The sequence below is a fragment of the Callorhinus ursinus genome, unplaced genomic scaffold (genome assembly GCF_003265705.2).
Source record: "Callorhinus ursinus isolate GAN/ISIS: 27379988/994484 unplaced genomic scaffold, GSC_fseal_2.0 scaffold35, whole genome shotgun sequence".
NCBI classification, from domain to species: Eukaryota; Metazoa; Chordata; class Mammalia; order Carnivora; family Otariidae; genus Callorhinus; species Callorhinus ursinus.
The window spans coordinates 7,178,102-7,200,285 of record NW_027397097.1 but is presented as its reverse complement, the minus strand read 5'-3'; the positions used below and the strand labels follow the sequence as shown (position 1 = coordinate 7,200,285).

The following is a 22,184-nucleotide window of genomic DNA, read 5'->3' as shown; positions in this document are numbered from 1 at the left end:
TGAGCCACCCAGGCGCCCCGCAATGATTTTTTTTTAAACAAACTTTTTATTGACATATAATTTTGTCCACAGAGGAATGCACCCAAGTAATTTTCACAAAAAGTAAACACACCTGTGTAACGATTTCCAGCTCAAGACAACAACAAAAAACACATGACTCCGCATCTCAGAAGCTCCCCCAGCCCCATTTGGGTGGCAATGATTGTAAAGAGGGAACTGGGCAGGGTCTGGGAGCAAAGGAAGAAGGAAAGAAAAGATCCTCCCCCCAGCCTGGGCTGCTGTGTGGTCCTGCAGACTCAGCAGGAGAGCCCCTTGCTTTGTTTGCACCAGCTAGTGAACTGGCCCGTATGCGGATCTCAGGGACACGCCACACACTTGGTGCCCAGGACCCGCCCTCGGAATTTGGCAAGCAGATGATTAGCCATGGGCAGCTCTACAGAGAAAGGCAAAGTACAGGGTGTTTGCAGAGACTTACAGACCAGATAGGGCCAGGCTGAAAACAGGAGGGCAAACAGGGAAGAGAATGGTTTCCTGGCTGGGCTGGCAGGGTGTGTGCCCAAGAGGGTCTGGGAGTGATTCGGTCCCAGGGGAGTGGCCAAAGCAGACACTATTTGCTCCCTGAAGTTTCTGTTTGTCCAGGAATGATTCATGCGAGTTCCACTGGTCAGTCCCTCCTCCTCTTTGCCCATTGTGAGCACCTGAGTAGGGCACAGAGGGGCACCCCGGAAAAAGCACAGCTGTGACATCAGGGAGACCTGCGTTGGAACCCTGGCTCTAAGGTGCATGACTCTGGGAGAGTCGCACTCCCTCTCTGACCTCGGGTTCCTCATCAGCGAAATGGGACAACAACACGTACCTCCTAAGATTGTTGTGAAGAGAAAATGAGATGGTCCATAATTGCATTGGGCAAGAGCATAATAAACGTTTGTTCCTTTCCTTTGCCACTTTTTCATTTAGCAAACATTCCTTTGGGACCTAGCGTGTAGCAGGCGACTGTGCCAGGCACAGGAGGAGAGTGGTGAACAGGACAGATATGGAAACGGGCTGCCTCGCAGAGCTTAGAAGCCAACGGGTGGGACAGACATTAAATAAATAAGCAAACAAATACTCGTCACGAGGGAAAAGCACAGGGCACTATGAAGAAGAATCTCAGAGGGCACCTGGGTGGCTCAGTCGGTTGAGCAACCAACTCTGATTTCAGCTCAGGTTGTGATCTCGGGGCGGTGAGATGGAGCCCTGCTCACTCAGTGCAGAGTCGGCTTGTCCCTTTTCCTCTTCCTCTCACCTCCCCGCTCTTTCTCTGTCTCTCACTCTCTCAAATAAATAAATAAATAAATAGGGCGCCTGGGTGGCTCAGTTGGTTAAGCGACTGCCTTCGGCTCAGGTCATGATCCTGGAGTCCTGGGATCGAGTCCCGCATCGGGCTCCCTGCTCAGCGGGGAGTCTGCTTCTCCCTCTGACCCTCTTCCCTCTCGTGCTCTCTCTCATTCTCTCTCTCAAATAAATAAATAAATAAATAAATAAATAAATAAATAAATAAAATAAAATCTTCAATAAAAAAGAAGAATCTCAGTGGTGACTTCCACTGAGTGGTCAAATGCAGTGGTCATGGAAGGCCTCTTGAGGAAGGTGACATTTAAGTGGAGATGTACAGGATGAGAATGAAGCCGGCATTTTGGAAAGTGGTACCTGAGGGGCTAAAAGGCACGGGGTTTAGATCCAGACCTATGTGGATTCCCAATCCTGCTGGATTCCAATTCCACTGCTACTCAGCCGTGAGACTCTAGGTGAGTTCCCTTCCCAATCTGGGCCTCTGTTTTGTCTTCTGTAAGGTGTGGCTAAAAATACCTAGTTCACAGCCTTGTGAGGACGAACCCAGTCGTGTAGAGAAGGCGCCCTATGTGGAGCCCGGTGCATGGTGGATACCCAGTAAAATCAGTTCCCTTCCTGTCCCAGCTCATGATTAACTGTCAAGTGATGGCACAGCGACCGTGCATGCGCACGTGAGCACACGTGCGCGCACGTGAGCACACGTGCGCGCGCGCGCGCGCACACACACACACACTCACACTCAAGAACACCCATAGGCAGGACACATACGAGCTCACTTGAGCTGCAGATTTGAGGAGAGTTTAATAATGGCACTCTTTATAGAGGTATGGCAGCACCAGCCCTGAGGAGTGGGGCATCCCTAGGGCTATTAGCAGGAGGGAGCCTGCAGAGGGTGAGGGAGAAAGCAGTTACCAGAACCCCAGAGAACAGCTGTGTGGCCTGGGCACCTGACAGGAACTGGGACCTTCAGATGAAAGGAGCAGCTGGCTTACAGGCCCTGGGTCGGGAGAGGACCAGGCAATAAGGACTCTCACCTCAGCCTCCCCTTACCTTCTGATATCCCGCTAGGCTTCCTGTGGGACTAACGTGGGAGGAAGCCAGAGAGCAGGGAGCCTGTGGATGTGATCCCCGAAGATCAGCCTCCAGAGTGCAGAGCAGGGAAGGATGAGGTAAATCTGGAGAAACAAATGGCAGAGATACAGCGCAGGATTCATACCCACTGGGCCTCTTTAGCATGTAAGTGACGGATAGATCCAATGTGAAACGGCTTAAGTCCCAAGTGAATACCCGAGGTACCTAACTGGACTAGGGCCTTAGCAATAGCTTGGTCAGTGCTCCAGTGAGAGCTAGAAACAAACTTCTCATCCTCTCTCAATTCTACTTTCCTTCGTATGTCAACTTCATTCTCAAGCTACAAGATGGCGGCAGTAAAGGCGGGGTTGGTCCCCAGAGGGAACCTGGTCCCTTACAAGGAAGGATGGTGAGTAGAAGGCAGGTGGAGATGTTACACCTGTCCGCTACGGGGCATGTCCGGGTGCTTACCCTCCATAAATTCAGACTGGGACTGGTACTACTGAGGTCATGCACAGCGGTCTCCTCTGCTTCACTGTGGCCGGTTCGGGGGAATGTGGATCACTCAGGGCCATTCAGTCCCACCTCTGCCCTGAAGGGATTTGACGATTACCTCCCCAGTGACCTTATTTTACAGGTAGCAAAACTGAGGCCCAGTGAGAAGAAGGGCTTTGCATAAGATCGTGTAGTTAATGTCAAGGCCAGGACTTAAGCCCAGGTCCCATGATCTGTCCTCTACAGGACTTGTTTTGGTGTGTGTGGTTTTTTTAAAGTTTTACTTTATTTATTTAAGTAATCTCTACACCCAGTGTGGGGCTTGAACTCATGGCCCTAGGATCAAGAGTCGCATGCTCCTCCAACTGGGCCAGCCGGGCACCCCTATAGGACTTGTTTTTAAAAAAGAAACAACAGGGGTGCCTGGGTGGCTCAGTTGGTTAAGTGTCCAATTCTTGGTCTCAGCTCAGGTCTTGATCTCAGGGTTATGAGCTCAAGGCCTGCGTTGGGCTCCATGCTGGGTGTGGAGCCTGCTTAAAAGAAAAGAAAGAAAAGAAAAACAAGAAACACATCTAGAGAATGTTTGGAAGGAGGCAGGAAGAATGGATGGCAGAAAGGAGAAAGGGGGGATAGAAACAGACGTATACATAGTAAGAAATTAAGACAGTATGAAAGAATATACAACAAAAAGTAATTTTCCACCCATGGCAGACTCCTAGGACTCTCCTGAGAGGTAATGATGACCAAGTCTCCTGTATATCCTTTTGGAAATTATCAATGCAAATGCAGGAGTGCACATATATATATATATATATATATATAGTCTGCCTCATTTTTTGTAGTTGATGTAGAATATTCTAGAATGTGGATGTACTCTAATTTATTCAACTAGTCCCCAAGTGATGGACATTTAGGCTGTTTCTATTCTATTCTAGTCTTTTGCTTCTATAAACAGTGCTGCAATGAACATCTTTGCACGCACACTTTGCACACACATCTTTCAACCCCTGTGCTCTAGACGCTGATCCAAAGAGTGGAAGTGGCACCCCATGGCTTTTAGGGGTTCATCCTGACATCATTTGCACTATAAGGAAACAAGACTGATACTGTTGGAAGGGACCTTAACCATCATCAAGCCTAGCTGTCGACTTCACAGTTATATGAGTGAGGAAACTGAGGCCCCGGGCCTGACAGGGGGGTGCTGGGAGATTTGGACTAGACCACCGTGTGTTCTCAAAGAGGCTATGGCTGGGCGTCGGGCAGCGCTGGCTCTGGGCCCTGGCCTGCAGGGCAGGGAGTGGCCAACACCACGGGCTCTGGAACCAGACTCCTGGATTTGATCCTGACTTAGAAAAATAGCCTTTCTGAATTTCGATTTCCCCTCTTGGAAAATGGGGATGATGTTGCTCTTCCCCTTTAGTCTTCCCTACAGGGTCGCTGTGAGATAAAGGAGACAATGCCTATGGGACAGAGGTTTCCTTTTATTACCATTCACCACTCTGAGCATCTTGGTTCCTCCTCTTTGGGCTCATGAGTTGGTGAACTCGGGGCACACTTGGCCTCCAGCCACGCTCTGTGTCCCTGCAGTCAAGGCCAAGCTGAGCAAATTCTAACCTCTACCCAGAAGCTCTGGCTGCCTCCTGCCCCCCAGAGAGGAGCTTGCTGGGTCAGGGGGTAGGGCTTCAAACGGAAGCCCAGCCAAGCCCCCTCCCTATACAGGTCTCCAGGGAGAGGCATCTGTGCCTGCGCCGTGCCTGGCACTGGCTGTACATTGCCTCCTGGACTCCTCCTGGAAACCCCGTAGGGGCATCACAACTCCCATTTTTGAGGTGACAAATGTGAGGCTCCCAGAGTTAAGGAGACTTGCTTCTAAATAAAGAATTCCTGGGGCGCCTGGGTGGCTCAGTTGTTAAGCATCTGCCTTCGGCTCAGGTCATGATCCCAGGGTCCTGTGATCGAGCCCCGCATCGGGCTCTCTGCTCAGTGGGGAGCCTGCTTCTCCCTCTCCATGCTGCTCCCCTACTTGTACTCTCTGTCAAATAAATAAATAAAATCTTAAAAAAAAAAAAAGAATTCCCTGAGCAGAGTGGGAGGGCTTTCCAGGGGGATGGGAGCATACGTTGATTGATTATGAAGCTGATTCATGGAGGCACTACTTCTGGGGCTTATAATGTGGCCTTTCCATCGAGAGGCTGTCTCAGCCAAAGGTGATCAAAAGGGACACCCCTCTTCACTCCTGCCCGACCTCCTTCTTCCAGTCCCTCCCCTAACTCAGCACCTCCCACCTGCCTCAAGGCCTCAGGGCCTTGTGTACCCTTCCCTACCCACCCTCCTACCCCCTCCCCTTCAGACCTCACCCCAGGAAGGCTTCATTGTCCTGGTTCCCCACTAATAAGCCCACCATGATCTGTGTGCTCTCATGATTCTTTGCTCTTTAGCCTCAGAGCACTGAGCATCCTGTGTAATCAGATATTTATTTGTGTAGTTATTTAGCAGCCTGTGTCCCTGCTGACAGTGAGCTCCCTGCACTTGGCTCTTGTCCTCTGGTTCACTACTCTTTTCCCAGTGCCTGGCACTGTGATCGGCACATGGTGGGCCCTCAGGTATCTGTGTCCTTCCTCTCTAAAAGGGAATAGCACTACCTGCTACCAGTGCTGTTCTGAAGATTAAATGGGACAAAGCTCTCCAAGGTGCCTGGCCCAAAGTCAGGCCAGCCAGGCCCAGGCCTGGACCTTTCTCTAAGGACCTGCATATTTCTCAAGCCGGTGTGGAGCAAAGGGAGGGGGAAGAGGGTCCTTGTGGGTTGTTGGCAGGGGTCTCCCCTGCTGCAGGGCCCACAAAGGGAGCCTTGTGTGTGGCAGGATGCCTTGTGGGACAGCTGGGCCCAGGGCTGCCAGGCCCTGGGCTGTGCTGGGCTGGGCACTTGGCCACAGGCAACCCTCTAAGGACCCTTTCATCTGAGTCCCAGCTGCCACTTGGCTGGCTGGCTCAAAGCCCAGCCGCCTGGAGAGGAGAGGGGCTGGCAGCTTTGTCTCAGGAAGAACAAAGAGTGGGAGCAGAGGGAGGAGGGCAGAGGGAAGCAGCGCTTGCTCTTGGAGCTGGGCCAAAGGGAAACAAGATCTGGTCACAGGCAACACCAAGGAGCTGTTTGAATTCCTTTGTTGCCATAGCATCAAACAAGACAGCATTGCAAAGAGTATCTCAGGCCACATCCCAACACCCACCATGTTAGAGTGGAGAATTAAGCCCCAGAAGGGGGCAGAGACTTGCCTAAGGTGACACACGAATGGCAAAGCCAGAACTAGAACCCTGGTCTCTCGTCGCCCAGGGCTGAAGGACTCTGAAAGAATTGCTTCATCTCTGGGAGCCTTGGGGCCCTCATACATGAAGTGGGGGCCTCAGATGTAAAGTGGAGGGGCTGATTCCTATTTTGAATGGGGAGGGTCACATGTCCCCATGGATATAAAAGGAAGATGAGGTCCATTTGAGTTGGGCCTTGAGAATTGTTTTCCAGAGAGAATGAGCTATGGGGAAAGGCATTCTGAACAGCATAAACAAAGGCAGGAAGGCATGGGAGTGCAGGCTGTTTCAGGGCAGCCGGGACTGGGGAAGAAACAGGAAATGAAGCTAAAAGCCCAGGCTGCTTTGTCATGTCAGAAGTACCCACTGTCCCTCTGAGTGTCCAGCCCTCCTTTCTGGGGTACAGACCCTCCCCATGGGCTCATCCTGGCTCGTGTGGCTGATCAGCCTGCCGGGATGAGCTGGACTAGGCAAGGGTAATTGGCACGGGGGCTGTGTGGAGCCTGCGGGAGGCTCTCCACCCAGACATGGTGGGCAGTGAAGTCTGCCTTGAGGAGATCACAGCAGCCTCCCCATGCTCGATCCCATTTGCAGAGACATAGTGTTCAAGGTACATACTCTGCTCAGCGTCTTAGCTCTCTTGGGCTGTTATACCCCAAATACCATAAACGGTGTGACTTGTAAACAACAAACATTTCTTTTTCACAGCTCTGGAGTTTAGGAAGTGCAAGATCATGGCGCTGGGGGATTTGGTGTCTGCTGGGAGCCCACTTCCTGGTTCATAGATGGCTGTCTTTTCACGGTATCCTCATATGGTAGAAGGAAGGAGCTAGTGAGCTCTCCAGGGGTCTTTTTAAAATAAAAGCATGAATCCCATTCATGAAGGCTCCAGCTTCATGACCTATTCACTTCCCAAAGGTCCCACTTCCTCATACCATTACACTGGGCATTAGATTTCAACATATAATTGGGGGGGAGCACGAACCATATTGCCCATTCGAACCACATCGCCCAGACACAAAACAATCTTCATAGTCACAGAAAGAGAATTTGGGATGAGAAAGACATGGAGTCAACTTGGCTCTGCCAATTACCAGCTGTGTGTCCTTTTAGCTGTTCACTTAACTTCTTGGAGCCTTAGTTCCGCCATCTGTAGAATAAGTCTAAACACTTGGATGGATTGATACAAGTGTCTGTGTTCAGTGTAGGTACTCAGCATATGATTATTTTCTTTCCATTTCCCTCCTTCACTTGACACAGCTGACCCCTCTGCTGGGAAGAATGCCACACAGTCCTCTCTCAACAAACGTCTCCCTCCTTCAAGACCCAGCTTCCATGCCGCCTCTTCCACGAAGCCTTCCCAGATCTCCCAAATTGAAAAGCTGACTTCTCCCTGGAATGCCTTGTGCTTGTCTTATGGTGTTGTCTTGTCTTTTTTATTTTTCTCTTTTATACTTCTCCATGCTCACTGCAACTAATGACATAATGCAAAGATTAAGAAAAAAAATCAATAATCTCCCCTGTCCCTTTCTTTTTTTTTTTTTTTAAGATTTATTTATTTATTTGAAAGAGAGAGAGAACACAAGCACGCCCAGGAGTCGGGGGAGGGGCAAAGGGAGAGGGAGAGAGAGAGGGGCGCCTGGGTGGCTCAGTCGTTAAGCATCTGCCTTCGGCTCAGGTCATGATCCCAGGGTCCTGGGATCGAGCCCCGCATCGGGCTCCCTGCTCTGCGGGAAGCCTGCTTCTCCCTCTCCCACTCCCCCTGCTTGTGTCCCCTCTCTCGCTCTCTATATGTCAAATGAGTACTTTAAAAAATATATATTGTTAAAAAAAATAGAGAGGGAGAGAGAGAATCTCAAGCAGACTCCCCACTAAGCACATAGCCTGAGGTAGGTAGGGCTTGATCCCAGACTATGAGATCATGACCTGAGCCAAAATCAAGAGTCGGATGCTTAACTGACTGAGCCACCCAGGGGCCCTTCCCCTATCTATTTCTACAACCACTTTACTGATTAACCAGTGGTAACATCCAGTGAGTATTATTCTATACCTTTCCAATTATGCTGACATAATTAGATATAAATTTATGCAAGAAGGGGTTTGTTATGTTTATGTTTTTACACAAATGGATTCCCACTAGAGTGCTCTGATGTTTATTTTTAATCACTTAATAAATCATGGATGAATGAATGTAGATCTTCCTCATTCTTTTTTGTTTTGTATTGTTTTGTAGCAAATAAAACCTTTTGTATCCAGGGGCACCTGGGTGGCTCAGTCAGTTGAGCGACCAACTCTTCATTTTGGCTCAGGTCATGATCTCATGGGTTGTGGGATCAAACCCCACATTGTGCTCTGCGCTCACTGCGGAGTGTGCTTGAAGATTCTGTTCCTCTGCCTCTCCCCCTACTCGCATGCATGCACTCTCTCCTCTCTCTCTCATAAATAAATCTTAAAAAAAATCCCTTTGTATTCAGATATAATTTCCACTGTATAGATGCCATCAGATAACTAAGGATTTTTTTGTTTTGTTTTGGACTTTTTTATTAAATTTATTAAATTTTAATTCCAGTGTGGTTAACATACAGTGTTATATTAGTTTCAGGTGTACAACATAGTGATTCAACACTTCTATACATTACTCAGTGCTCATCCTAAGTGTATTCTTTAATTCCCATCACCTATGTTACCCATCCCCTCAACCCACCCCCCTCTGAACAAACCATAAATTTGTTCTCTAAAGTTAAGAGTCTGTTTCTTGGTTTATCTCTCTGTCTTTTTTTCCTGTACTCATTTGTTTTGTTTCTTAAATTCCACATATGAGTGAGATTATATGGTATTTGTCTTTCTCTGACTGACTTATTTTCACTTAGCATTATACTCCCTAGTTCTATCCATGTCATTGCAAATAGCCGAACAATATTCCGTTGTACATATATACCACATCTTCTTTATCCATTCATCCATCAGTGGACACCTGGGCTGTGTCTATAGTTTGACTATTGTAAATAATGCTGCAATAAACTTAGGGGTGCATGTATCCCTTTGAATTAGTGTTTTGTATTTTGAGTACCCAGTAGGGCAATTACTGGATCATAGGGTAGTTCTATGTTTAACTGTTGTTTTAAAGATTTTATTTGTAAGTAATACCCACACCTAGTGTGGGGCTCCAACTCACAACCCTGAGATCAAGAGTTGCACGCTCTACTCACTGAGTTAGCTAGGAGACCCCTATTTTTAACTTTTTAAGGAAACTCCATACTGTTTTCCAGAGTGGCTGCATCAGTTTGCATTCCCACCAACAGTGCAGGAGGGTTCCTTTTTCTCCACATCCTCCCCAACACTGTTGTTTCTTGTGTTGTTGATTTTAGCCATTCCGACAGGTGTGAAGTGATATCTCATTGTGGTTTTGATTTGCATTTCCCTGATGGTAAGTGATGATGAATACCTTTTTCTTGTGTCTGTTGGCCATCTGGATGTCTTCTTCAGAGAAATGTCTGTTCATGTCTTCTGTCCATTTTTTAATTGTTCATTAAATTTAATTGTTTAATTGTTATTTTGGGGGGGTGTTGAGTTATATCAGTTTTTTTATGCATTTTGGATACTAACCCTTTATTGGATATGTCAAATCTTCTCCCATTCAGTAGGTTGCCTTTTAGTTTTCTTGTTGATTGTTTCCTTTGCTGTTCAGCTTTTAATTTTGATGTGGTCCCAATAGTTCATTTTTGCTCTTGTATCCCTTGCCTCAGGAGACACATCTAGAAAAATGTTGCTACATCTGTTGGCAGAGAAATTACTGCCTGTGCTCTCTTCAAGGATGTTTATGGTTTTAGGTCTCATATTTAGGTCTTCAATCCATTTTGAGTTTTTGTGTATGGTGTAAGAAAGTGGTCCATTTTCACTCTTTTGCATGTGGCTGTCCAGGCTTCCCAGCATCATTTGTTGAAGAGACTCTTGTTTCCCATTGCATATTCTTTCCTCTTTTGTTGAAGATTAATTCACCATATAATTGTGGGTTTATTTCTGGGCTTTCTATTCTGTTCCAAGATCTGCCTCATTCTTTTTAATAGTTACATAGTATTCCAAGGCATCAACAGATCAAAAAATCATGGTTTATTTAATAGTACCTCTAAGTTTCCAATTTTTGACACCACAAAACAGTGATAAACATATTTGTTTATATCTTTTCAGAGCAGTGCTTTTATTTCTTCTTTTTCTCTTTTAGCAGTGCTTTTATTTCAATTGGATAGAGTCTCAAAAGTGGGACTATTGGATCAAATGGTATCTACATTATTTTTTTCTAGTAGATATGACCATATTATTTTCTTTTTTTTTTTTTAGGATTTTTAAATTTATTTGACAGGAGAGAGAGAGTACAAGCAGGGGTAGCGGCAGGCAGAGGGAGAGGGAGAGGCAGGCTCCCTGCTCAGCAGGGAGACTGATGTGGGACTTGGCAGGCAGGGAGCCTGCCTCTCCCTCTCCCACTCCCTGTGCTTGTGTTCCTTCTCTCGCTATGTCTCTCTCTGTCAAATAAATAAATAAATAAATAAAATCTTAAAAAAAAATAAATCAATTAAATTCCTAGCTGATGTTGCTGTTTCTGACCATTAAGAAAGTGAATATTTGGGGCACCTGGGTGACTTAGTTGGTTAAGCATCTGCCTTCAGCTCAGGTCATGATCCCAGGGTCCTGGGATGGAGCCCCAAGTCAGGCTCCTTGCTCAGCAGGGAGCCTGCTTCTCCCTCTCCCCACTGCTCATGCTCTCTTTCCCTATCTCTCTCTCAAATAAATAAATAAAATCTTAAAAAAAAAAAAAAGAAAGTGAATATTTGGGTCCCAGATCCATTTGAGCTCTAGCCTATAGTCAGGCCTTTTCAGGGAGACTTTTCTCCACCCAGAACCAAGGAATAAGACAAGTGTACCACGTTCCCCTTTGAAAGAAGGATTATTTTATCATTTACCTCTTGTAGTCTCTGATCCAACGTCCTACCCTCTGAGTGGCCCAGAGTTTGTCTCCTACTTTCTCGCTCTCTTTTTTTTAATTGTGCTTCGTGTTATTGCGCTTCACAAATAATGTGTTTTTTACAAACTGAAGCTTTGTGGCAACCCTACATCAAGCAAGTCTATCAGCACCATTTTTCTTTCTTTTTTTTTTTCCAAAAGATCATCATTTGGCCATATTTTTATTTATTACATATACTATAAACATATGCTACCAAAAAAACCACTTTTTTAAAAAATTTAACCATCAAGAAAGTGTATAGTGTTATAGATACAATGGCACAGGTTCATATTTTATTTCAAATTGATTTGCTTACCACCCATTTCAAACCATTAATAGTGAAATGTTACTTAAGGATAATTAAAAATTATCTATTTGCATTATTAACAGTAAACAATTCCAACAAATTAATAAGAATTAACCATGTCAAATATTAGTATCCAAAAACTGGGCTTTCACAGAAATAATTATATAAAATATAGTAGCCAATTACAGTTTACTTTTATCAGCACCATTTTTCCAACAGCATTTGCTCACTTTGTGTCTCCATGTCATATTCTTGCTATATTTCAAACTTTTACACTATGACTATATTTGTCATAGTGATCTGTAATCAGAGATCTTTGATGTTACTATTGTAATTGTTTTGGGGTGCCACAAACCATGCCTATCTATATAAGATAGCAAATTTAATCAAAAAATGTTGTATGTGTTCTTTTTTAAAAAAGATTTTATTTGTTTATTTATTTGAGAGAGAGAGAGAGAGCACAAACAGGGGCGGTAGCCGAGGGAGAGGGAGAAGCAGGCTCCCCGCTGAGCAGAAAGCCCAGAGTGGGGCTCGATCCCAGGACCCCGGGATCATGACCTGAGCTGAAGGCAGATGCCCAACTGACTGAGCCACCCAGGCGCCCCTGTTGTGTGTGTTCTGATTGCTCCCCTAACCAGGCATTCCCCCATTTCTCTTCCACTCCTTGGGCCTCTCTATTCCCTGAGACACAACAATATTGAAATTAGGACAATGAATAACCCTACACTGGCCTCTAAGTGTTCAAGTGAAGGAAGAATCTCATACCTCTGACTTTTATTTTTATTGTTTTATTTTTTAAAAGATTTTATTTATTTATTTGACAGAGACACAACAAGAGAGGGAACACAAGCCGGGGGAGTGGGAGAGGGAGAAGCAGGCTTCCTGCTGAGCAGGGAGCCCGATGTGGGGCTCGATCCCAGGACCCTGGGATCATGACCTGAGCCGAAGGCAGACGCTTAACGACTGAGCCACCCATGCACCCCATCATAATTCTGACTTTTAAACCAAAAACTAGAAATGATTAAACTTAGTGAGAAAGGCTTATTGAAAATTGAGATAGCCCAAAAGCTAGGGCTCTTATGCCAAACAGTTAGCCAAGGTGTGGATACCAAGAAAATGTTCTTGAAGGAGCCTGGGTGGCTCATTTGGTTAAGCATCTGACTCTTTGTTTTGGCTCAGGTCATGATCTCAGTGTTGTGAGATCTAGCCCCACATCGGGCTCCATGCTCAGTGGTGAGTCTACTTGGAATTCTCTCTCCTTCCCCCTCTTCTCTCTCTCTCTCTCTCTCTCCTTCTCTCTCTCTCTCCCTCTGTCACAAATAAATAAATAAATACAATTTTTAAGAAAAGGAAAAAGTTTCTGAAGGAAATTAAAAGTGCTACTCCATTGAACACACAAATGATAAGAAAGAGAAACAGCCTTATTGCCGATATGGAGAAAGTCTGAGTGGTCTGCATAGAAGATCAAACCAGCCACAACATTACCTTAAGCCAAAGTCTAATCCTCCAGAGCAAGGCTCTAACTCTCTTCAGCTGGATGAAGGCTGAGGGAGGTGAAGAAGCTGCAAAAGAAAAGTCTGAGGCTAGCAGAGTTTGATTCATGAGGTTTAAGGAAAGAAGCCATCTCCATAACATAAAAGTGTAAGATGAAGCAGTAAGTGTTGATGTAGAAGCTGCAGCAAGTTATGGAGAAGATCCAGCTGAGATAATTCATGATGGTGGCTATACTCAACAACAGATTTCCCATGCAGATGAAATAGCTTTCTTTTTTTTTTTTTTTTATTTATTTGAACAGAGAGAGACACAGCCAGAGAGGGAACACAAGCAGGGGGAGTGGAAGAGGGAGAAGCAGGCTACCCGCTGAGCAGGCAGCCCGATGCGGGGCTCGATCCCAGCACCCTGGGATCGTGACCTGAGCCGAAGGCAGACGCTTAACGACTGAGCCACTCAGGCGCCCCATGAAATAGCTTTCTATTGGAAGAAGATGCCTCTAGGACTTTCATAGCTACAGAGGAGAAGTCAGTGCCTGGTTTCAAAGCTTCAAAAGAACAGGATGACTCTGTTAGGAGCTAATGCCGCTGGTGACTTGAAGTTGAAGCCAATGCTCATTTACCATTCTTAGAATCCTAGGGTCCTTAAGAATTATGCCAGGGGCGCCTGGGTGGCTCAGTCATTAAGCGTCTGCCTTCAGCTCAGGTCATGATCCCAGGGTCCTGGGATCGAGCCCCGCATCGGGCTCCCTGCTCTGCGGGAAGCCTGCTTCTCCCTCTTCCACTCCCCCTGCTTGTGTTCCCTCTCTGGCTGTGTCTCTCTGTCAAATAAATAAATAAAATACATATTTTTTTAAAAAAAAGAATTATGCTAAAGCTACTCTGCCTATGCTCTACAAAGCCCGGATGAGAACACATCAGTTTGTAACATCCTGGATACTTTAAACCCACTGTTGAGACCAGGTGCTCCAGAAAAAAAGATTCCCTTCAAAATATTACTGCTCATTGACAATGCACCTGGTCACCCAAGAGCTCTGATGGAGATGTATAATGAGATGAATGTTGTTTTCATGCCTCCTAATACAACATCCATCCTGTAGCCCGTGGATCAAGGAGTCATTTTGGCTTTCAAATCTTATTATTTATGAAATACATTTCATGGGGTGCCTGGCTGGTTCAGTCAGTAGAGAAGGAGACTCTTGATCTTGGGGTTGTAAATTCAATCCCCACATTAGGTGTGGAGATTACTAAAAAATAAAATCTTAAAAAAAAAGAAACACATTTCATAAGGCTATAGCTGCCATAGAGAGTGATTCCTCTGATAGATCTGGGCAAAGTCAATTGAAAACCTTCTGGCAAGCATTCACTATTCTAGATACCATGAAAAAATCTGTGATTCATGGGAAGAGATCAAAATATCAGCATGAACAAGAGTATAGAAGAAGTTGATTCCATCCTCATGGGTAACTGTGAGGGGTTCAAGACCTCAGTGGAGGCAGTAACTGCAGATGTGGTGGAAATAGCAAGAGAACTAGAATGAGAAGTAGAGCCTGAAGATGTGACTGAATTGCCATTATCTCATGGCTACTCGTGGATGAGCAACAAAAGTGGTTTCTTGAGATGGAATCTACTCCTGGTGAAGATGCTGTGAAGATGGTTGAAATGACAAAAATGGATTTAGAATACTACATAAGCTTTGTTGATAAAGGAGCAGCTAGGTTTGGGAGGATTGACTCCAATTTTGGTAGAAGTGCTACTGAGGGTAAAATGCTATCAAACAGCATTGCATGCTAGAGACAAATCATTCATGAAAGAGTCAATCCATTTGGCACACTTCATTGTGGTCTTAATTTTGAGACATTTTCACAGCCACCCCAACCTTCAGCAACCACCACCCCGATGAGTCAGCAGCCGCAGTACTAGGGCAAACCTTCCACCAGCATAAAGATTATGAACTCCATACTGTTTTGCATAGTGGTTGTATTGTTATCGAGTCAATTTTTTATTGTATTTTTTAGGACAGTTTTAGATGTATAGAGAAATTGAGAAGATAGTACAGAGAGTCTCCATATACCCCACACTCAGTTTCCCCTATTCTTAACATATTTCATTAGTATGGTACATTTGTTACTGTTAATGAACCAACGTTGATATGCTATTACTAACTAAAGCCCACAGCTTATTCATATTTCCTTAGTTTTTACCTAATGTCTATTTGCTGTTCCAGGATCCCATCCGGCATTCCACATTACATTATATTTAGTTGCTATGTCTCCTTAGGCTACTCTTGGTTGTGACAGTTTCTCAGGTTTTCCTGGTTTTATTTATTTTTATTTATTTATTTATTTGACAGGGCACAAACTGGGGGAGCAGGAGAGGAAGAAGCAGGCTCCCCGCTGAGCAGGGAGCCCTACTGGAGGCTAGATCCCTGGGATCATGACCCGAGCCAAAGGCAGGCACCCAACTGACTGAGCAGATTTCCCTTGTTTTAATGACTCTGACAGTTTTGAGGATTATTGGTCAGATATATTTTGGAATTTCCCTCTATTGGAATTTGTTATTTGTTTTTCTCATCAGATTGGGTTTATGGGTTTTGGGCTGGAAGATCAGAGGTAAAGTGCCATTTTCATCACATCATACCAAGGGTACTTCCTATCATCTTGATGTTGACCTTGATTACCCAGCTGAAGTACGGTATGTCAGTTTTCTTTTTTTCTCCCTTTCCATACTGTCCTCTTTGGAAGAAAGCCACCATGCACAGACCATACTTTAGGAATGAGGACTTATGCTCCCCCTCCTTAGGGCCATGTTTTAACAAGCAAAATAACCCACACAACCGGTATCTTAGCTCTTTTCATCGGTGGTCATGCTTTGCACTTTTAGCAGGTGATCTTAAGTGGATAAATATTCTACACTTGCCACCCTAGCTTTTGGAGCCTCACTTTCCTCATTTGTAAAATGGGGGTTTGTTGATCCTTCACTCCTAGGTCTGTAGAGAGTAGAAAGTCTCCTGCTGTCCGTGTCAATTCCCTCTGCCTCCCCCGTTTGGCTGTCTGGGAACCCCCTCCGAGAGAGGGTCTGTGTCTGACCTAGGGTCTAACCGCATGCTTGGCAGAGCCAAAGTCAACCCCGGCCTCTAACCACAGCGTGAGCCCACTTTGCCCCACCCGGGGGCGTGGAGCAAAAGTGTACTTCCGCCAGCCAGGCTCAGGTACCGCGCACGTGGCGGGGCTGGGCGCCCAGCCACCTGCGGGACCAGAACGATGAGTCTGAGCTCGGTGCCCCGCTCCCTGCGGCCCAACCAGGCCTCCCCCTCCGCGGGCCCGCCAGCGGTGAGTGCGCAGCCGGGAGGGCGGCTCTATCCTCGCGCTTCTGCAGTCTTTCACTCCTTTCGGTGTCCCCCGTGCGTCCCTTCCTCGGGGTCTGAGGCCCCTAGCTTCTGGCGCGCCCCTGGCTGGGCGCTCTCCTCTAGCTAGTTCTGGCTTTGACCTCTACTTCCGCCCACCCGTGCCCGTTCCGCCCCCCCCCCCCGGCTCGGACCACCCTCTCCTCCTTGCCCCCTTTCCTGCCTGGCCGCCTTTGTTTGTCTCCTCCCTCTTTGTTCGGTCTTTGTTTCAGCTGTTTTCTGTGTGTCTCCCCTCAGTCCCCTGGCTTGTCCTCGTCCACCGCTCTTCCGCTGCCCCTCCTCCTCCGGTGTTTGGGAGAAGACTCAACGGAAGCCTGCGGGACTCTCATTCCCTCCACCCACCACATCCCCATCCTCTCCAGCCTGCTCCTTCCCCTCCGGCAGCGTCCTGAGTCCGCCTGCTCGCCTGCCCCCTCCCAGGGCGTGGTTGAGGGGAGTTTGCGGGGTGGGGGTGGGGGGGGGAGATCCGGAAAAGGCCCAGTGCACTCCAGGAGCAGAACATTCTAATCTCTCCTGGGCTAGGTGCCATCCCGAAGACTCCTGGAAGGCAAAGCAGATCCAGCAGGGGGAGACTGTGGCTCTTTCCCATAGAACAATGATAACGTCATTGTGGTTGGCTGTTGACCAAGGCAAAGTCACCTGCTCCGTGGCAGGGCCGCCCTAGGTGCTCAATAAATGAATTCCTGAGCAAGAGAGGGAACCAGCATGGTGCATGATGCCAGGTAGGGAAAGACAGGCTTTTATCAGAATACCAGGCGCTCCTGTAAATCAGTGCAGCAGGTAAGCTCCAGTCAATTGGAATTTATTGAGCAACCTGGTGTGCTGGGCCCTGTAGTAGGTACTGGTGACACAGAGAGGAATCTGGGATAGTCATCCCTTAGGAACCTCACAGTCTAGCGGGGGACACAGATGAACAAATGGAATTACAAGAGATAACTGCCATGATGGTGGAAATACAGGGCCCTGGAGGATCACAAGCAGACAACCCATCTAGAAAGATTTCTGGAGGAATTAACTTGAAGGATGAGTGGCCTAAGTGAAGGCAGTGTGGGCAGCAAATGAGTCAAGTCCTGGAGGCAAGGGGGACCAGCCTGCTCTGGATGGGTGGGGGCAGAGTGATTCTGGTAGTTGTTTTTGCCAGGGCTGCAAAGGGCCTTGTAAAACCTATTAAGGAGTCTAGAATTTATCTGGAAGGGGATGTCAGGTACCTGAAGTGTTCGATGCAGGGTGTGGCCAGATCAGATTTGCACTTCAGAAGATGGACTCTGGTTTCAGAGTAGAGATTGGATTGGGGGAAGGGCACTCGAGGAGGCAGAGAGCCATGGAATTGACCAGAACTGAGAATCACCAGGACTTGGTTATGATTACCTAGGTGGGAGGAGGTTGAAGATACGAGCAGCCTGCAAGATTACAACCTGGATTTTGGCCTCAGATGACTGAGATAGGGACCAATGGAAAAGGTGAGGGTTGTGGGGTGGGGAGAGATCTAGAGAGGCTTGGGAGACATTGGAGTGACTCTCCTAAGGGTGACCTCAGGAAACGTCTGAAGGTTTGACAGGGGGTTTGCATGTGTGTGAGAGCTAGGTCTGTCTGATTCATCCCTGTGCCCTCAGGGCCAGCACTGGCCTGACACCCAGCAAGGGCTGCTAAAGATCATGTTTCCCCCAGCCCATGCACACAGGGCCTGAGATAGGCTTTCCTACCCAGGAATGTTTCCGCAGCGTTACTGGGAGGTAGAAAAGGTGGGGAAGAGCGGCCACGAAAATGGGCAGGTGGTCAGAAGAGGGGTGGAAAGAAGTCTTTGTTTGCTAGAAACATATTGCAGTATTTGTGGATGAGGTAGGAGGTCTGGGATTTCCAAAGAAACTGGAAAATTTTGGAAAAAAAGGAGGGGAAAGAGAGACAGAATTAAGAAGTTGAGGAACAAGACTGAGGCCTTGTTTGGTAAACAAAGAAACGGGCCTAAGAATATCAGGACAGGAAGCTATTTTGTGAAGCATCCGGAAATGAGCTTTAGAAACAACATTTGAAGTGATTGGATTCATTGGACTTCCAGAGCTGGAGAGACTTAAGAGTTCACTTCGTGCATTTTGCCTTCCCTATTTCACAGATGACTAGGCGTAGGCCCACAGAAGAAAGTGAGCTTACCCAGGCACATCGCTACTTACTGGCTGCGGTGGGACTGGATGTTGGGAGGGGTAGGGCACCCATCCACCTCCTGGAGTCACACTGATAGGGGTTTGATTGCGGCTCTGACCTAACTTCCTAGCTGTGTGATCCATCTTTCTGAGCTTTCCTCGCCTGTAATATACAGACCTCAAGAGCATCTGTGAGCTTTCAGGGCACAGGCATGATGAGAGCTCATCCGACCATTCAAGGGTGAAAGTCTGCGACTTTGCATTTAACTGCCTGCTTCACAGAGCCACCTCAGGGTTAACCGAACAGCCTTGCTAAGGGGCCTTGAGGTTTATGGGAGAAAGAGGAAGTCACAGGTTCTCGGTTTATTTTTCTCCCGGCTGTATGGGTTGGCTGCTGTCAGAATGCTTCCCCTTGGTCTCCCTTCTCTACTCCAGCCAGCGGAACTGTCCCCCTCCCCCCTAGGAGCTGTTGCCATGGCAACTCAGTTCTTTCTTCCCAGCCGTTTGGCTGCCTCTGGCTCTCTTTATTCCAGTACTTGAATCTTAGAGGTAGAGCCCACAGTCAAGCTGAGAACGAAGTCACACCTAAATGAGAACCCAGGACATTCCTGAACCCTGTCACTACTCCTGGTTCTGCAGTGACCTGTGGCAGAGTCTCCGGGACAGAAATGCAGCCTCCCTCTGAAACTGCCCCAGTCTTTTCTGTGGCTGCGCCATCACACCCCCTCAGAAACCTTCCCTGACAACCTCCAACACACATCCATCCACACGATGAGCTTCTGAGTCTCCCCTCTCGGCGCCTGCACATTTAAGCCATCTGTTTCCCTCTCTCCTCTGTGAGCTCCTTGAGGGCAGGGACTGCGTGCGTCCTCCTCTGCTCAGGAGGAGGCTTGAATGTAATAGGCCCTCTACATTTTCTGGAATGAATGAGTAACTAAGGGAATGAAGAGTGGAGGTATTGAAAGGGTGAAAACTCGCTGACGTAATGACTAAGAGCGCATGCTTTGGGGTAACGTGGCCCTGAGTTTAAGTTCTGACATCATCACTTAATAGCTGATTGCCTTTAGGCAATTTACTCCAGCTCCTTAATCCTTCATTTCGTCGCCTGTAAAATGAGGATTTAATCCATTCTTCATAGGATTGCTGTGAGGATTGAATTAGAGGTTGAATAGAAAGTGCTTTGCCCAGTTACTAGACTCTGAGGGGAGAGACTGTCCTGCTTTTTCCTCAGTGTTCCAGGTACCTGGCACATACATATTTTATTGACTGAGTGAGTCAATTTTAGATAACCAAAGTTATTCAGGAAGCTGGTTTGGAAGGCTAACAACTAGTGTATCACCTCACATGTAATAATCTGGTATTTTTGTTCGGTCTGTTAGTATTCCCCAAATGCAGCCTGACTCTCAGTCTGTTCCCAGGTCCCCCTCCACTGGCCTGTGGGCATCTCCAGGCAGGCACCACGTGGGTCTTCACCACATCCTTAGTGCCCAGCTCAAGGTTTGGCATAGAGAAGAGGCCTCTAAAAATTCTGTAGACCAGCTAAACCTAACTTCCATTGGCACCACACTTTACAGTTTAGGGGGCAGTTTTATACCCATAATACTTGGTGTTACTGACCTTTTCAGCACCAACAATATTCCTGTTATTGATACCCCCAGCCCATATTTCTGAAAGACATCTATCACACAAATTCCCTTAACGAATCAAAGTCATGCTAACTGCTAATCAGAACTTCTGACCTATATTAAACAAGAATTTGTGGGATGCCTGGGTGGCTCAGTCGGTTAAGTCTGTCTTCAGCTCAGGTCGTTATCCCAGAGTCCTGGGATCGAGTCCCACATCAGGCTCCCTACTCAGTGGGGAGCCTGCTTCTCCCTCTGCCTGCTGCTCCCCCTGCTTGTGCTCTCTCTCTCTGACAAATAAATAAACAAAAATCTTAAAAAAAAAAAAAAGAATTTGTGTCCCCAACTCCCACCACAGGATGTGGACCTACAGTAAGTACCCAAGAAATGCTAAAATGCTTCCTGAATGAACGCATGTATGGTTTCTTAGCCTCTCTGAAAGGTTGAAAATGCCTCCCCCCCTCTTTTTTTTTTTATTATATCTTAGATCTGAACATCCCACCTTGGGGACTTCTGACTTCACAACAGCTCCATATTCCCGTTTTATAAATGAGGAAAGAGGCGTAGAGAGGGAAAAAGCTCTGCCAAAGGCCACAGGCTTTGCAAGCGTGGTCACCGGAACTTGCTTCTACAGCAGGCTCCTGGACGAATATTTTGTAATATTCTATGGATGAAAATAAGCCACGAGCTCCCCAGAGATGGCACTACTGCTTCACTCTGCCTTCTTGTGCCCTCAGGGATCCCCTGTCGTGGAGCTTAACGTGGGAGGTGAGTTGTACACCACCACCATGGGCACCCTAAGAAAACTCCCGGGTACAAAGCTGGCAGAGATGTTCTCCAGCTCAGCTAAGCCCTGCATGGACGCAGAGGGCCGCTTCTTCATCGATCGCCCCGGCACCTATTTCGGACCCATCCTGGACTACCTGCGTAGCGAGCGGCTGCCCACGCACCACATCCCGGAGGTGTACCGCGAGGCGCAGTTTTACGCAATCAAGCCTTTGGTCAAGCTCCTGGAGGACACACCGCAGATCTTCGGGGAGCAGGTGGCCCGGAAGCAGTTCTTGCTGCGGGTGCCAGGCTACAGCGAGAACCTGGAGCTCATGGTGCGCCTGGCGCGCGCCGAGGCCATGGCGGCACGCAGGTCCCCGGTGCTGGTGTGCGCCGTGCGCACTGAGGAGGATGCGGCGCACTGCGCGGATGCTCTGCGGATCCTGGAGGCCGAAAAGAGGTCGGTTGTCAAGTTCGGCCCTTGGAAGGCGGCCCCGCAGGTCAAGGACCTCCTCGACTGCGTGAAGATGGACATTACAGCCCAGGGGTACCAGGTATACTATGAACCGTACTCCGGGAGGACATTACGGGCCAAGTATTTCAGTTACTTTTATACATTCGTCTTCATCTGGTGGTGATCCCCCAGGGGGCGGGGACAGTTTGTTTTGGGTTCTGGTGGGACTTATGAAATTAAAAGTTGCCTTCAAAAGACGTCCTCCTTTAATTTAAAACAAACAAACAAACAAACAACCACTTCCAAGGTGGTCTATGAGGCTTGCCCCCCAATAATTATTTCCCTGTTGAGGATTTTCCACTGATTGCAACTGACTCCACTGTGCTTGCCTAGTGAGGTGCAGCTACTTCCTCTTTAAAGCCTCCCCTACCTGCCAGACCCTTCCCTGCAAGCCCAAATGGCAAGGCTGAGATGAGTTGGAATGTTTCAACAATCCTTCGGCTGGCGACGGCGGATGATAACAGGAAGATAACAGAATACCATGAATCTAAATAAAATGATCTGAAAATGTAGTCTGCCCAGGCTCAGCATGTGGTCCAATCCTCTAGCCCTATTATACGCCTTCCTGAGGAAGATGCCAAGTTCATACCTGTGGTAGATGCCACTCCTTCTCCCTCTCTCTCTCCCACTCAGATCTCCTTTTCCAGGTGCAGTGAGCTGTCTTTTTCTCTAGGGCAGTGATTCTCAAAGTGTGGTCCCTGGACCAGCAGCATTGGCAATACATGGGAACTTCTTAGAAATA

At 47.3% G+C, this 22,184-nt stretch overlaps 1 protein-coding gene across 4 annotated transcripts; it reads left to right on the top strand.

The window, feature by feature from the left end:
- The first annotated feature begins 16,195 nt into the window (after positions 1 to 16,195).
- KCTD14 (potassium channel tetramerization domain containing 14) lies at positions 16,196 to 21,637 on the top strand. 4 transcript variants are annotated; one of them, XM_025848524.2, is made up of 2 exons: positions 16,196 to 16,326; positions 20,648 to 21,637. In XM_025848524.2, the coding sequence occupies exon 2, from the start codon at positions 20,859 to 20,861 to the stop codon at positions 21,564 to 21,566; it is 708 nt and encodes a 235-aa protein (XP_025704309.1). In that variant the 5' UTR covers positions 16,196 to 16,326; positions 20,648 to 20,858; the 3' UTR covers positions 21,567 to 21,637. The 4 variants fall into 4 exon arrangements, with proteins under 4 accessions (XP_025704309.1, XP_025704308.1, XP_073735873.1 ...); XM_025848523.1 differs by having other exon boundaries at positions 16,204 to 16,326; positions 20,898 to 21,637; XM_073879772.1 differs by lacking the exon at positions 16,196 to 16,326 and adding an exon at positions 16,939 to 17,180 and having other exon boundaries at positions 20,898 to 21,637.
- The last annotated feature ends 547 nt before the right edge of the window (positions 21,638 to 22,184 follow it).